This window comes from Girardinichthys multiradiatus, chromosome 9, assembly GCF_021462225.1.
Source record: "Girardinichthys multiradiatus isolate DD_20200921_A chromosome 9, DD_fGirMul_XY1, whole genome shotgun sequence".
NCBI lineage: Eukaryota > Metazoa > Chordata > Actinopteri > Cyprinodontiformes > Goodeidae > Girardinichthys > Girardinichthys multiradiatus.
The window spans coordinates 9,624,754-9,641,742 of NC_061802.1; the positions used below are offsets into that span (position 1 = coordinate 9,624,754).

The following is a 16,989-nucleotide window of genomic DNA, read 5'->3' on the forward strand; positions in this document are numbered from 1 at the left end:
TATTTCTGTGGTTTAAAGACCATTTATTGAGATCTAGGAGAAAGTGCTTGACTGACCAAAGTTTTTTGTGGTTTCATAGAGCACAAAGCGCTGTCCCTCCCCCACATGTTGCTGCACACTGCCATTCAGCTGGCTGAAAAAGGCTACTACTTACACCTTTGTAAACAACAACAAATTTGTCTGTATGGAAATATTTCCAGTTGCTAAAAAATGTAACAGGTGAAACTATTATAGCTAAAATAATAAATACAGGTCCTTCTCAAAATATTAGCATATTGTGATAAAGTTAATTATTTTCCATAATGTCATGATGAAAATTTAACATTCATATATTTTAGATTCATTGCACAATAACTGAAATATTTCAGGTCTTTTATTGTCTTAATACAGATGATTTTGGCATACAGCTCATGAAAACCCAAAATTCCTATCTCACAAAATTAGCATATCATTAAAAGGGTCTCTAAATGAGCTATGAACCTAATCATCTAAATCAACGAGTTAACTCTAAACACCTGCAAAAGATTCCTGAGGCCTTTAAAACTCCCAGCCTGGTTCATCACTCAAAACCCCAATCATGGATAAGACTGCCGACCTGACTGCTGTCCAGAAGGCCACTATTGACACCCTCAAGCAAGAGGGTAAGACACAGAAAGAAATTTCTGAACGAATAGGCTGTTCCCAGAGTGCTGTATCAAGGCACCTCAGTGGGAAGTCTGTGGGAAGGAAAAAGTGTGGCAGAAAACGCTGCACAACGAGAAGAGGTGACCGGACCCTTAGGAAGATTGTGGAGAAGGGCCGATTCCAGACCTTGGGGGACCTGCGGAAGCAGTGGACTGAGTCTGGAGTAGAAACATCCAGAGCCACCGTGCACAGGCGTGTGCAGGAAATGGGCTACAGGTGCCGCATTCCCCAGGTCAAGCCACTTTTGAACCAGAAACAGCGGCAGAAGCGCCTGACCTGGGCTACAGAGAAGCCGCACTGGACTGTTGCTCAGTGGTCCAAAGTACTTTTTTCGGATGAAAGCAAATTCTGCATGTCATTCGGAAATCAAGGTGCCAGAGTCTGGAGGAAGACTGGGGAGAAGGAAATGCCAGAAGTCCAGTGTCAAGTACCCACAGTCAGTGATGGTCTGGGGTGCCGTGTCAGCTGCTGGTGTTGGTCCACTGTGTTTTATCAAGGGCAGGGTCAATGCAACTAGCTATCAGGAGATTTTGGAGCACTTCATGCTTCCATCTGCTGAAAAGCTTTATGGAGATGAAGATTTCATTTTTCAGCACGACCTGGCACCTGCTCACAGTGCCAAAACCACTGGTAAATGGTTTACTGACCATGGTATCACTGTGCTCAATTGGCCTGCCAACTCTCCTGACCTGAACCCCATAGAGAATCTGTGGGATATTGTGAAGAGAACGTTGAGAGACTCAAGACCCAACACTCTGGATGAGCTAAAGGCCGCTATCGAAGCATCCTGGGCCTCCATAAGACCTCAGCAGTGCCACAGGCTGATTGCCTCCATGCCACGCCGCATTGAAGCAGTCATTTCTGCCAAAGGATTCCCGGCCAAGTATTGAGTGCATAACTGTACATGATTATTTGAAGGTTGATGCTTTTTGTATTAAAAACACTTTTCTTTTATTGGTCAGATGAAATATGCTAATTTTGTGAGATAGGAATTTTGGGTTTTCATGAGCTGTATGCCAAAATCATCCGTATTAAGACAATAAAAGACCTGAAATATTTCAGTTATTGTGCAATGAATCTAAAATATATGAATGTTAAATTTTCATCATTACATTATGGAAAATAATTAACTTTATCACAATATGCTAATATTTTGAGAAGGACCTGCATGTGGTATTAATTTGGCAGCAATGGGAACAGTTGCTTTGCTTTTTCGATATTACATCTTTTCGTTTTAGTATTGTGTGGTAATATCCTCATACTGTGAAAATCTCATAGCTACCCATTCCAACAGTCAAATAAAAATTTCTTACCATGTCAATAACCATCTTGCGGAGGGACTGTCTCTGCTTCTTGGTGAGGTTCTGGAAGATGTTACAGTTGTCTTCCTGTAGCAGCTTGAACCCCACAGCCAAATGATGGTTCTCCAGCACAGACTCGTCGTTGTACATCAGGGCCAGCTCAGAGTCTGCATAATCAATAAACAAAAAATAATTAGGTTGTTTATTAAGGAGACTCTGCTTCAGTGCATTTATAATCAAGTCGGAGAAATCAGAATGTAAAGGGCACCTTTTCTGCATCATTTCCAACTTACTGGTATTGATCAGGAATTGGTTTGACACTCCGGGATGATCAACATCATGAATTGCTGCAGCAAAGATGGCTGCCAGGATCTCAAGATCTGTGAAGACCGCCTGTTAAAGACACAGGAAAACAGAGTTTAACTAACTTCTTACAGTAACTCAGGTAATGAGGAAAAAAAACATCTGAACTCTTTGTTTGTTATGTGTTGCGTCATCTGTGCTGTGTGCTATACACACGATAGTGAGCCTAGTCTGCCCTGACTGCATCACACCAGCTACTTCAAATACAGGAGAGCTTTTTAATGTACAGGCTTCAAAAACGGAAAATAAGGCCTAGCTGAGACTGGATAAATCATTTTTACAGTAAGACTTACATCCAGGGCGGGAGTGGAGAGAAGGATGTGCGTTGACTGGGCTACGTCAGCAGCATGCAGACTGTTATGGTAAGCCACATCTGCATGGTAATGATCCTCCAGTGTCATCATGTAGGCCACAAACGTATCAGCCTGAATCTTAAACGTCTTTAACAGATCTCGCTCCTGGAAAATGGACAAATTGTGGATACATTTTACAGTAGTGGTTTTTCATGGTTTTAACCTTAGGTTGCTAAAACAGAATAAAGCATTAAGCTTTTTTCATTATATCGGGTTGAAAAAGTAAGACTCTCTTTACCTGGAAAATGGCATACATGATGCAGGTGAGAGGTCGGTTATTTGAGTACTCCGAAACGGTGAAGATGTTAAGACCCCATTTGTTTAGGTCCTCCAGCTCCTTGGACAGCTGCTCCTCTTTATCGGTCTTGACGCCAAAACGCGATATGCTGCTGCTGGACAGCGATGATCCATGGGAAACCTTCTTAACCCCGCTGATCTGTGTCATAAGCTGCTGTTTCTTCTTCTCTCGCGTTTTGGAAGTCGGCGATGGAATCTCCACCTCATTCTGTTTGTCTGTGTGAGGAAACAAAAAAAACATGAATATTTGTGTTATTTGCAGACTTGTTCTGCAGTGTGAGAATCCAGCTGGTACGCACAAGGTGTTCAGGAAAAAGAAAATGTGCAGGTGCACAGCAGACACCTGCAGCAGGCTAGTTCATTCTTCAGGTCCCTCTACTCTTTCTTCATTCAATACCCCTTGTATCCACCTGCAGTTTGCCAAGTCTTTTTTTTTTTCTTTGAGGTCTGATTAGCTGATTCAGACTTTTTATTTTAAGGACTGTAAAACATAAAAGAGGAAAAGCTGCTGCCGATTCTTTGGTAGAGGAAGTGACTTCAAATCAAACAGAAACTGGATTTTTTTTTTCCCAATTTATGGATTAAACCACACATCCTTAACTATAATATAAGCTCAAAACAAAGTGTGTTAAAGTTAGTGCTGTCAGCTGACGTTTAATGACTGAAACTGGTAGTAGTTATTAACTAGAGGGGAAATAATAAAACTGTTTTATTAGGCAAGGTCAATGATCTCAGTCAATCAAGGGAAAATTGGCCAAAAAACTGGTGCATCTCTATTTTGGTAACAAATAAAATGGTAAATGGTAAATGGCCTTCCCTTGTATAGCGATTTTTCAAGTCCCCAGAGACCCCAAAGCACTTTACACTACAATCAGTCATTCACCCATTCATCCACACATTCACACACTTACAGTGGTGAGCTACATTGTAGCCACAGCTGCCCTGGGGCAGACTGAAAGAAGTGAGAAGCATTGAGAGTTTGATTTTTATTATCTTTTTGAAACATGCTTCCAAACACCAGTTTTCAAACACCAAAAATAAGCAGTAGATGCTTCCTGTAACATCCACACTAAGCTGTGTTTAGTCACAGAGGAATTGATAGAAACGACTTGCCATCGGCATTCACTTAAGCCGCAGACTTGTCTATCAAGCCTCGAGTCAGCTCATTGCTGGCCTATCGGCCTTCCCCTGTGGAGGGTTATTCAATTACCAGCTGTAATTTAAATAAGCACCCTCCTTCTCATCCACTGCTGTCTCTGGCTTTCTCTGTGTCTTCCCCTTTCTCACCGTTCTTCACTGGTAATTTAGAATCACCGATTAAATGCTCTCTGACGTGCTGTGTGGGGAAATGAGGAGAATAGCAATATCTTACTCTAATTTATTGCAACTCCTGATCATCACCACTACTGCATGACCCACAAATGCATTATTTGTGAAGCAGCTTTTATTTATATCTGTTATTTATTTCTACTTCATAATGTGAACACAGTAGGCACTGACAGGTGTTTTGCCGAAGACCAGTCAAAGGGAGGTAGTCCTGAGTGGGAAGCAGAATTAGGAGGGGGAAAAAGTCCGCATGTTGCAGCCAGCAGTCTTTGCCAGAAAAGTATGAGTTACATTTAAGGATGTTAATTGACCCAGAAAACTGGGTTAGCTTTAAATTGCTACTTTTTCACACAAAGAAAGCAGATGGGTTTGAACAAACTGAAAGGATTTACAATAAAGAAACAGAGAAAATCATTGTGGATAAAAATCCAATTTGTCTGTTTCTGAATTGATGCTTTTACATAAATAGCAGAAAACAAACATCCATGCATTGCTGATATGATGTTAGTGTTTATGAATGGATGGCCTTTAAGGTCATGCTGGTCAGCTGAGGACACTCAGGACAGTTGTGGTATTTTACTCATTAATGTGGGCCCATCCTTTCTATTTTTCTACCTTCAGTGGTGTAAATCCTCATTTCTTTATTGAAACGGTCGCCATCTCTGTTTGGTTTGTCGGGTCAGCGAGAGGGAGTGCGGGAGCTAAAGGGACAAAGGTATCCCCACTGACAGAGATGAATTAAGATCAGAATGAGTCACCCAAACTGCTGAGCTTATCTGACTGCCAGTGAAGGGAGTTCCTCTGTAGATCTTTTTTTTCTGTCTGCTCTCAGCTCCCTCCCTCACTTGTTTGTCTGGAATCCTCCATTTTCTTCGCATGTTACAGCGCCTTTAAATCATTTTCTTAGTCTTGAACTTTACATCTCACTCTAGCTGTTGTGATGCCGCACATATACAAAAAAGAATTATTATTAGGGAATATTTTGTATTGCATTTGCTTGATTATATTCAAGTCTCAAAAAACACACTACATTGTGCATTGATGTGCAGTTTTTTAAGCAGCAAACTCATCCTTTTGTGGCAGTTTTCTCACAGTTTTACATAATAACAAACAAGTATAGAGATTTTGTTTTGCCTGAATACCTTGAGAAATATAAAATGTTCCTTTTAACTGTCAAGCCATTGTAACTAGTTCTCTAAATACTGTAGGAAAGCTTGATGGCGCAGTGTTTTTTACTGGTACGCCCCCACAGTGAAGCCAGCCAGAACAACCTGCATATCTCACCATGTGGGAAACAAAATGAAGCCTCCACAAAATGCAGTGTTGAAGCTTGTGGTAAGGTGAACCACTTAATACTTGTAGATTTGTGAATTTAATTTAGGCTGTTACTCAAGCCACAATAAATCCTTTTGGCAAAAACTATTAGTGTGACTTTTGAATAAGTATGATTTATTTTTTTGTATTTGACTTTATTTTTACCTAGGAAGGTGTTGGAGATGAATTCGGAAACCTGATTGCCGGACCGACTCATCTCGGATAGGTGCGTCAGCTCCCGATTCAACATTCTCTTAAACTGCAGGAGAGAAGAGAAAGAGGAGGGGAGAGGGAGAGGGAGAGGGAGAGAGGGGAATATGTCGTCATTTTCCATATGGGGGAAACCTGGGAAAAATTCTATTACAAGATATCTTGAAAATCTAACAGCCCCAAGTCTAATATAATCAGGTCAAGAACGTCATTCAATTACAGCCTACAATCAGTGGGGGAACACAGTGTATTTTCCCCTCCGTTTGCCCTGGAATTAATTATGATGCAACCATTATTTGAGTAACAGCAGGGGGCTGGCAGCTTTCAATACCCCTTTTAAATTCTCTACAGGAACAAATTCTAGGTTTTATTAAACAGATTCACATTTTGAGGAGCCTGTCCAGCCAGTTCACTGTGTCAGTGTGGAGGAATTTTAATGCAGACAAATGGAAAATTTGCACTGTTGTTTCCGATATCCATTTTTAGATTTTCTTTATATGGTTGGAGCAATTTCAGACTGACAGTTTGCATTAATAGATTCAGCTGAGGGTACATAGACACCCAGACACTGCAGCAGCATATGTTTATGACAGGCTGATGCATTCGCGTGCACACACATACAAACATACATCCAGCTCTGCAGAGGGCTCAAGATGGAGCCCAAACCTCAAAACACCATTCTGTCTGAGCCCCATCTACCCCAAACGATGGAAATGTTTTCAGTTCTATCAGGGAACCTTAAAAATGAAACTCCATAAATGCACCTGATGAAACCACTTTTTTTCATTAGAATAATAAAGATCTAATATGATAGCCAAGCAGCAAGGAGAGATACAATGAAAGGAGTGCAGTATCCCAGCGAGATACGTAGTTAAATACCACACACCTTGATGTAACCCCAAGACACCGACAGCAAGTAATTGGCTTCAGGCATTTTGGACCTTGTTGTTTCGTTCCTACACAAAGCCAGAACTGTAATCCAAAGGGGGGAAATTTGACTAAAGACAATGGATTCTTTTGGCACCAAAAAAAAAATCCCCTCTCTTCTCCTCTTGTGTTTCTTCTTCTCAACAGCAAAGAGAGCAGGTTTAGGATGGCTCATTCTCCCTCTCAACAGAAAAGGGCCAGCTCCAGGTCTCCATGCTTGTAGATGGAGGAAACAAGGGATCGATGTTTGGAAAATCAGCAAGAAAATCCAGCTGTATCGGCGACAGCAGCAGCTGTGAGCTGGGGACCCTCGGCGCACTGATGAATAATGGAGAGCAAGCGGGGAAGGGAGGAGGGGAAAAACACAGAGATGGAGACAGGAGGAGGAGGGAGAGAGGCAGCGATGTTCCTCTGACTAGAGGGGGGGGTTCCTCCACTGGATTTGCCTCGGCTCGTTGCTCTCGCTGTAGCTCTCTCTCCCCCTTCTCTTCCCGCTTCTCTATCTTTTTCTCCGTGTTTTCCCCCCTTTTTCATCCCTTTTTCCTTCTGCTATATCCTGCCAGCCATAGCAACACTCTTTTCGGAGCATATCATTTAACACAAATAGAGAAAAGAGGGGGGGGGGGGTCCAAATTACAGCTTATAAGACGTTTTGAAGCAGGCTATAACTCCGATATGGATTCCAGGTCCCTCCCCGTCCCCCAAAATAATTTACGTCACTTATATCAAATCATCCAGTGAGGGGGTTGTAATTAGGAAGTAAAACAAACCCTCCTCCTTTACAGTGAAACAATGAACCACGTTTTGAGCAATGCGAGCCTACATGAACTGTCTTTTTAATCGCCATTATCTCCATTATCACCCGCTCCTCTTCAACTGTTGTCTCCTGACAACCAAGCGCAGCAGACCTCATAAGCCTGTTCATTATCTGCATCCCATAATAATGTTGGATGCCAACAGGGTGTCTGTGGAAGGCTATTTTTAACAAGCAGAGTGGGAAAGCTGGTCGGGGAAGGTGAGAAGAAAAACAAGAAAGAGAGAAGAGATGGTAGATAATTGCATCCGTCCCCAGTTTAGGGGACATCAGCCCACGGCTTCAGTGTTTGGCTGTGAGAGGAGTATTTGTGTGTTCCAATAATGAGAACACCCTGACGGCCTGGAAACAGTGTTACGGAGCAAGTGCTGGGATTTTTTTGTTTTTTTATTTAAAGGAAAGAAGAGGAGGAGAGATGCAGGAGAGGCTTTCCCTTTTTCTTGTGAAGCAGACGTGGTGAAGCTGCTGAGCTGTCACGAAGACACACCACACACTGATGCATCCAGTATGCCTCGTTCCCTCCCTCTGCTTCATCAATCCCTGACTCTTTACCACTTATGTGTCAATTTCTTTCCAGCAGTGATCAATCTCGCTGCCTGCCGTGCTGACAGAATCAATGGGCTGTCCTTGGTGCAGGTGCTGCAATGTACAAGGCTGGGGCCACCTGTCTAGAATCCACTGTCACATCAGTACTAGCGCTCAATTTCAAGGTGTGAATTTGCTTTTTGTCAAGACTATTATTTGTGGAGCCCCGGAGAGGAAGGCTATGGTCGGTGGCCAAAATGAATACATGGTTTCTGTCGGTTGGATCCAATCCATTCAAAACTGTAAACAAGTTCCATAGGAGCCTTTAGGTCCAGCGCTGTTTGTTCAAATTGGGGTATATGAGTGGGAGATCAAAGCTTTCCTGAGAGGATTCCAGATTTTCCTCCTACTCAGGAAAATAACCAGAAGTGAGGAGGTAGAAGCAAGTAGGAGAAGAAAATCACAGGAGGCCACCCTTTATATAATAGCTCACTACATAATGTATCAGAAAACCAGAAATAACAGCAAGGGGTGTCTTCGCAATGTTTCAGAGATGTGTGCACACTATGGCTGCAAAAATGCTTTAGTATGCGCGAATGGACAAAACCAACCTGACTTTCCGCTGTTACGCAGTTAAATACCATTAATGCTCACATGTAACAGGCAGGTTTTACAGACGTGCTCTTACAGAATTAATAATATCATCAAAAACGCAATTCATTTTATTAATTCTTAACAAAAGTGAAACTTAAGTAGACACATCAAGTGCTTTATCAAATGATATTAATGCAACCAACAAGGATAATTGCAGCCTTGAGGGGATTATGAAGGAAAGGCCTTTTGAGAATTTGGGACAGATTAACAAAGTATGGATTGCAGCTGGAGTCAGTGCTTGAAGAGCCAGTAGACAAAGATGTGTCCATGGCATGGGTTATAACCATTGCATTGCCTGGATAAGGCAACTACTAAAGAGACAATAACAGATTAACTTTTCGATGAGATGCAGCTGCATAGTTACACTAATCTATTAGTATCATTGCAGTTATGTGTGTTTTACTTCATTACGCAACTAATACGGGGAGGTATTTATTTCCAACTGACTTGGGAGAAAAGATCAGTCTCTGAGCTATCTTGTTCCAACTTCCCTCACAGTTTCTAACAAATCCTTTTATTATTCCCTTTATTCTAAATGTATTCTAATCCCGTGTCCCTCCCTGTTATTCTTGCTTACAGTGGCTGGCTTGATTCAGCAGAGAGCTGCTGTGACAGAGAAGGTGAATGGAGCCTGTGGCATTTTAGTTTGAGCGGCACGGGAGGTGGTGGTGTTGGAGGGTCACATAACGCTGAGCTTAGATGTGATTTCATCAGACAGCTCGCTGTGCAGGGCAGACAGCTAGGCCTACATGGAGTCCCCCCTCACATGAAGCATAGTATCACTGCTTCCACTATAACTAAACATTAGGCATATAGGCTGACATGAGATCCTGAACCTCTGGTCACTCTGGCACTTTCTTTGGCATCACACTATAGAGTATACATATGGTATCAAAGGAATTTGGTATCAAAGGAATCTATGACCTTATTTATATTGAAATTGTGCTCAGCACTATTTTGTGAAATTCTGTGGTTAATTATGACGGCATTATTATTTCAAATAATAAGATATATGTATACATAAATCAAGACTAAATTCTATATTCATGATCATTCTCTGAGCATTATTTCATTAAAATACTCACATTTCACAAGGCTGAAGTTATGTCTAAGAGCCACTAGTGGGTGCCCTATACTACACTCCTGCTGCAGAGAAACCTTCATTAAAGGTTTTGTAAAGCTTGCAGGTAAATTTCTTAAACGTCTTTGCATCAAATGAAGAAAACAAAAACAATTCAGCATATAAAAGCTTTAAAAAAGTTTTTTCACTTGACCTAAAATAAATGTTTTCTTTATTTTTCCATGTACGTTTCCCAATGTTTCCCCTTGTGCATTTTCATTTGCTTGTTTACCAAATTTTGCGAGGCTTGTGGTTTATTTCTCCTTTTTTTAGATAAATGACGCAAGCTGGTAATAATGGCACCAGAGCAACGACTCAAAGTGACATAATTCTGTAAAGATCAGTGGAAGTCTTACGCATGTATTGTGCGTAAATTCAGTAGAGGTGCAGACATCTAAAAGAAATACTACCTCTCACTTCCGCTGACTCACACACCCATAATATAGTGTCTTAAAGACTCAGAGTGTATTCATACATCTTCCAACCTATATTATGCAATACAATACACAAAAAAAAAATCACCTTCAGAAAGAGACAAACAATGGAGAGTAACAGTTGCATTTCCATAAAACATTCTGAACACAGGTTTCAGGATTTGACTTATTTGGGTGCAAAACTTCAATAAAGTTGCAATATCTCACATATTAAAACACCAAACTGAAGGTTTCTCCAATTAAATTATTTTAAAAGAAGAAGCAAATATGATTAAGTATTGAGTACAGTGCAAAGGTATCCACACCTTCCTTCCTTTTAATCCAACGTGACCTCAAGATGAGGTTTTAGCCAACACAAACTCCCTCTCTGTTGGGTTCGTTAACATGTTTGGATAGATCACTTTAAATCTGCCTGGGCTAAATAAAAAAAAAAAAAAACTTATTGAAAATATTCCTTATTAATTTGCACCCTTCTGTTAGCTTAGACAATACAAAACCACTTCACACAACAGAAACAAACACACAGTCCGTCTTTTGCTCCTTGTGCCATTTTTTTGTCCCATCAAGCTTTGCAATTTAGCTCTATATTGTCAGATTTTAATTCATTAGTGACAAAACAAATAAGACAAAAACAATAAAAAGAATACCTCAACTTTGTTGAGTAACATTAAGTTATTCCCCTGAAAAAACAAACAAAAAAAACACCCCAGGAAGGAGCTCAGCCCATTTATTACTATTTAGAGCATTTTCAACATCACTTTAAAGATAAATAAAAGTTCTTGAAAGCTGAGTGTGGATACTACTGCATTGTTAAGCTTGGAAATATCCATAAAATTTGATTGGTAAAATTGTAGATTATAAATGTAGAAGGTATAAAAATCCCCAAAAAGATTAAAATCAAATATGTCCACAATAACCAAACAACCCAAGCTGCTTTTACAAACCTTTAGCATTCATTTTCCACTGGTGTGGAATACTTTTAAAGTACTTCCAAGAAAACCACTTTAAACACAAAGGTCATTAAACAACAGTAAACGTTTTACAAAAAATGAAATATAAAATAATAGCTTTTGGAGCAGTTCTACCCTTAAAATTATCAAAGTACCTCAGCATAAAATTCAGGAAAACTCACCTTTTTCCAAAAATTTAACTTCCCTAACTTCTTGTCTTTTCTGTCAAAGCAGCAGGCACCCATTATTGCTAAGCACAAAGTGCAGATCTGAGCAGGGCGTCCGTCCGTTAATGAGTCTGTCTTGAACTGACTACAGCATGAGTAAAAGGACTGAGCCCCGTCTCTTTGACTCTAGGAAACGCCACAACTCCAGTGACTCACTTTGGGCTGCGAAGACTGATTCGGCTTTACTTCACACCCCGTGTGTATGTGGAGCAATGACTGAATGTGTTTGAGAGTACGTGTGGTGGAGAGAGCTCTGCCCCACACACACTCCCCTTATGGGGCAAGGCCCGCCTCTAGTCTCTTTGCTCCTTTCCTGGTGGCTCACTCTACAGCAGCTGGCCGGTCACGGCTCTAATGTTTATGTTGTCAATATCTCACTGATCAATCTGATGAACAGAAGGCTTGAATTTCCTAGAATAGGAAGAAGCAACACACATGCTTGTTTCTTTTTTCTTTCCTGGAAATTAGACTCGATGTAAACTGATCAACATCTTGTCTAGTTTGACGACAGCAGGCCCTCCGCTCCAGTACATGATGCATTTAACACCGCTATTCAGGTGAAAGTCACACAGTATAAAACCAGCTGGACCCTGACATGCAATCACTGATTACCCAAACATAAAACAGGCTTGAAGAGTATAACTTTGCCTTTAATGTTTCAGCTGTAAGTATAGGCTCTCACTGCCCACGTTATTAGGAACACCTTGCTACCAGGTTTGACCCCCTTTATCCTTCAGAACTGCCTAATTCTTCACGTCATAAACGTAACAAGGTGCTAGAAACACTCCTCAGAGCCCATGATCCATTTTAAAAGCATCTCACAGTGGCTGCAGATTTGTCAGCTGCTGCTTAAAATCTTCTGTTTCACCACATTCCAAAAGTGCTCAACTGGGCTCAGATCTGTTGACTGTGGAGGACACTGGAATATATGGAACTCATTGACATGTTCAAAAAACCAGTTTGAGATGACTTGAGTTTTGTGATATAGCGAATTATCCTGCAGAATGTAGTATCAGAAGATGGGTACAGTGCGGTCATAACTGACAAGGTCAACAACAATCCTAGCCGTAACCCTAAATGTTATTGTCCAGTTTGGGTGAGACTATGCAAACTGCAGCCTTAGCTACCATCTATTTTAATGTTTGGCATGTCATCTCTCCAGAGATGATAATCAGAGTAACTTCCATACATTTCCTGTCTCATTTTGATGCTCAAGACTTGACCTTGATTTTCCCATATCGGAATGATGGAAAGAATTTAAGTCCTATAACCGGTGGGTTGCCGGTTCGAATCCCCGCTCCGTCCATCTCAGTCGTTGTGTCATTGGGCAAGACACTTTGCCAACTGATGGTGTTCAGAGGGCTCAGTGGCACCGATTGTATGACAGCCTTACTTCTGTCAGTCTGCTCAAGGGCAATGTAGCGTACCACTGTCAGTGTGTGAATTGGTGTTTGAATGGCAGGATGACTGATTGTTATGTTAAGCGCTTTGAGATCCTCTGACTGAATGAAGCGCCATACAAGTCCAGGCCATTTACCATTTCCCAAGGCAATCTTGCCCAGGTACACTACCGGTCAAAGGTTTTAGAACGTCTTTCTCATTTAATAGTTTGCTTTATGTTTATGACTATTTACATTGTATGTAGATTCTCACTGAAGGCATTCAAACTGTGAATGAACAAATATGCAATTATGTAGCAAACAAAAAATTGTAAAATAACTTTAAATATGTTATATTGTAGAATCCTTAAAGTAGCCGCCCTTTGCTGTAATGACAAAAATATTAACCTCTGGCCATCTGTCAATGAACGTCTGGGAAGTTCTTTCAAGACTCTTTGTAAAACCATTTTAGGTGACCTCCTCATGAAGTTCATGGAGAGAATACCAAGAGAGCAAAGCAAAGGGTGGATATTTTGTATAAATCTGAAATATAAAAATGTTTAGTTATTTTACACTTTTTGTTTAGCACCTAATTCCATGTGTGTTCATTCACAAGTTTGTTGTCTCTGGGGAGAATCTCTAATTTAAATAGTAATAAAAATAATAAGGAGACCCATTAAGTGAGAAAGGCATTCTAAAACTTTTGACCGGTAGGGTACGTTAACAAATCAGTCGTCAACTTCTGCATCGCAATAAATAGAAACATACTTTAATTTCTAGTTTTTACCACCAAATATGGTGGTAAAAACTACAAATTAAAACTAGAATTTAAATTCCACAGTCCAGTCAAAAACTACATCTAAATAATTATTGTAAAAGTTAGTCAAAGTATTAAAGTTAATCATCGCAGATTTGACAATTATGTATGAAACACAAAGTGACTGAGTTTTTTTTTTTTTTAAATAAAGTCAGTTTTTGAGGGGAAATGGTTGGAACACGGATGTAATGATGTAACCATGTGTCAAGAATTAGGAAGTTTAGCTAATGACTGCTCATTTAATCATGACCAGAAATATGTGTGAATAAGCTGACAATAAATCTTAGCTGCACACTTAGAGATCTTGTCTGACTACCAGGACAAAACATAAAAACGTCCCGTTACATGGATATAAATAAAGCTGCAATCACAGACAGTTTAACTATTAAGAATTTATAGTACTTTAAAGTTTTCCTTTAGTTAAGCCCTATCCTAACCTTCTTCGCGTAACAGAGAGGGGTTTGCAACCTTGATGAACAAAAACATCCCAACACTCAAACAGACCTTGTCTCATCTAGGTCAGTGATGCAGTATCAAGAGGACAGTTACACACTGTGAGCCCTCAGCAGCAGGAGCCACCCCTGTGTCTCACCTTGGGAGTTGCAGCTGTGACCTCTTGCTTTTCACTTCCCCCTCCTTACTCATATTTCATATGCTGCTGGAGCTTCAATTACAGTTTTTCCATCCACAGTACAATAGATGCACAAGGGTCACATTTGCTGATTAGCCCATTCTTGCTAACAAAACCAGGTTGAGTGTGGAAGCCCACATCAGAGAGGGGCCTTAACTATGGTGTAATATTTTACTTTATTATATGAAGAAGATTAAGCTGCAGTTAGTGCAGACACATGGCACACATAAGCACAGCAGCACACGTAGACAAAGTTTACATACACTCGATGAAAACATGCTTTCTAAAAAGCTTCTTTACATATTAAGCCACATTGACTCACGCCAAAGTCACAGCTATGAAAAAAGGTCATAATGCACAACTGACACCTGATATGTGACACCTGATATGCTTCACTGGGCACCAGGAATTTCTCATAATGACCAATGCTCTTAATAATCGCTTGAAAACCATATATCGTCACAGAAAACCTATAAACATTAAAGCATGAAACATTAATAAATCACAGCCCAACTGATGGATGATGACCCCTTCTTTGCATTTGGGAATCTCTCAGACTGTCAGCAGAATACTGACCTGATGCAACTTTTGTCTTGGATGCCCTATTGTGTTAGTCATAGATGCCTGGGTTTTATAAAACATGGTCACTGGTCAAAAACCTTTGTCTAAAAAATATTTGGTGTGGATTATGATGCAAGTATTAATAAAGTAATGGAAATATGACAAATTGTTCTACTAAATTCCTATCAGGATTATGTTGGCAATCCAGAAGGTCTGATTTGTTGTCTCCTTAATCAATTGACACTGATTCAAACAGGCTTAAACTTTCCAAAGTGTCTGTGATTGCAAAAGTTTTAATATCTCACTATCATGACCAGCAAAGATAATATTCTCTGGAATATACCTGTATTATTCAGTTCTGATGTGCAGTCATCTTAAGAAATGCTTTTTTTTCCAATTATTTAATCATCACTTTTCATAGAGAGAACAGTCCGGCTGGCAGTCAGCACTGTTCATGTGTGCAGATGATGAGGGCAATAGAATAAACAAACACCACCATTAACTATCCAAACGAATGTGATGGGATGTCTATTGTCATCTGCATAGAACGGTGGAGATCCGGATGGAGACAGGAAGAGAGAGTCATTCTGCCCAGCGGTCTTCAAGGATCACTCACACACTCATACGCTTGGATACACAAATTTTCTCTCTTTTCCTCTTGAGTTTATTGTGTTTGACCTGCTGTGGGATCTCACATCCTGTTGTCCAGTTTTATGAAAAATAACAAGCTTTTCCTCTCAGCTCGGGAGACAAAGAGTTTTCACGTTTTGTTCTCACCTTAACTATCAGATATCTGCTCTTTGACCTTGAGCAAAGCAAGAGAACAAATTAACAGGGTAAAGTTCACAAACCAAATTAGGGAAAATGCCGGTTTCTGGTAGATTTTGTCATCCTGGTGATGACAACGGTAAATACCTCAGAAAAGAACAATGAATTATAGGTCTTGGTTCATTTCATATCTCATCCATCCATCTAAAATACTTTAAAAACTCCCCATAAATCAGAAAGTTCCCACTAAAACATTTCTGCTTGTTTTTTATAGAAATTCCCCAGTGGCACACTACAGCACAGGAGGCCAAAATAACATTAATTTGATCACCAGCAGAATAAAAACAAAATTGTTTAAACTGCCAGTAAACAGCAGCAGTAGCTAAACATTTATAACACAAAGAGTAAACCTGGGATTTCCCAATCAGAACTTTTTCTCTTCAATACTGATCCAAATCAGATGAGAAAGGTCATGAGATGATATGGATACATGAGTCTCAAACGCAATAATGCATTAATTCTTACATCTGAAAACCCAGGAGCTTTAAAGTGAAGTAAAATAATACACTTTAGCTTCTTTATAGTTTCCTACTAAATTCCCTTATCAGCCACATTCAGGATAAAGCAATCTTTAATGTCTGTTTTTTTTTTTTTCTCACAGCAACTTATAGACTACTGGTCAAAGGTTTTAGATACACTTTCTCACTTAATGGGAATCTTTATTTTCATGACTATTTAAACTGTAGATTCTCACCAAAGGCAACAAACTTATGAATGAAAACACATGGAATTATATAGTAAACAAAAAGTGTAAAATAACAAATAGCGACTCTTTGCTCTGATTATTGCTTTGCCCTCTTAGCATTCTCTCCATGAGCTTCATGAGGTGGTCACCTTAAATTTCCATAGAGTCTTGAAAGAACTTCTCAGAGGTTCACTGAGAGACAGCCAAAGGTTAATATTTCAGTCATCACAGCAAAGGGCGGCTACTTTAAGGAATCTAAAATGTAAAACATATTTAAAGTTCTTTTACAATATTTTGTTTACTACATAATTCCATATGTGTTCATTCACTGTTGTGATGCCTTTAGTGAGAATCTACATGCAACGTAAATAGTCATAAACATAAACAAAACCATTAAATGAGAAAGTGTTTCTTAAACTTTTGATCAGTAGTGTAGAAAGCTATAAAGTTCTGATAGCCGCCTCACCCAAAACACCCATTGCTTTATTGTTTGTTTCTGAAGAAATATCGGACTAGAGACACGTCACAACATGTCTTCAATAAACTCACGTCTTGCTTCTTTTGACAAAGATGTCACAACAAGCTGTTT

General features: G+C 39.9%; 1 protein-coding gene across 5 annotated transcripts in view; it reads right to left on the reverse strand.

The window, feature by feature from the left end:
* Positions 1-16,989, reverse strand: part of pde4ba (phosphodiesterase 4B, cAMP-specific a) — a 253,062-nt gene that overhangs the window by 4,034 nt on the left and 232,039 nt on the right. For 3 of the 5 annotated variants that reach the window (XM_047375965.1, XM_047375966.1, XM_047375967.1), the window contains 5 exons: positions 5,804-5,897; positions 2,940-3,214; positions 2,642-2,806; positions 2,279-2,378; positions 1,998-2,152 (listed from right to left, as the gene is read on the reverse strand). In XM_047375965.1, coding sequence (XP_047231921.1) covers positions 1,998-2,152; positions 2,279-2,378; positions 2,642-2,806; positions 2,940-3,214; positions 5,804-5,897 — 789 coding nt within the window. Of the gene's footprint in view, positions 1-1,997; positions 2,153-2,278; positions 2,379-2,641; positions 2,807-2,939; positions 3,215-5,803; positions 5,898-6,734; positions 7,207-11,454; positions 11,702-16,989 lie in introns of those variants that run through there. The other 2 variants (XM_047375969.1, XM_047375968.1) reach the window with 2 other exon arrangements.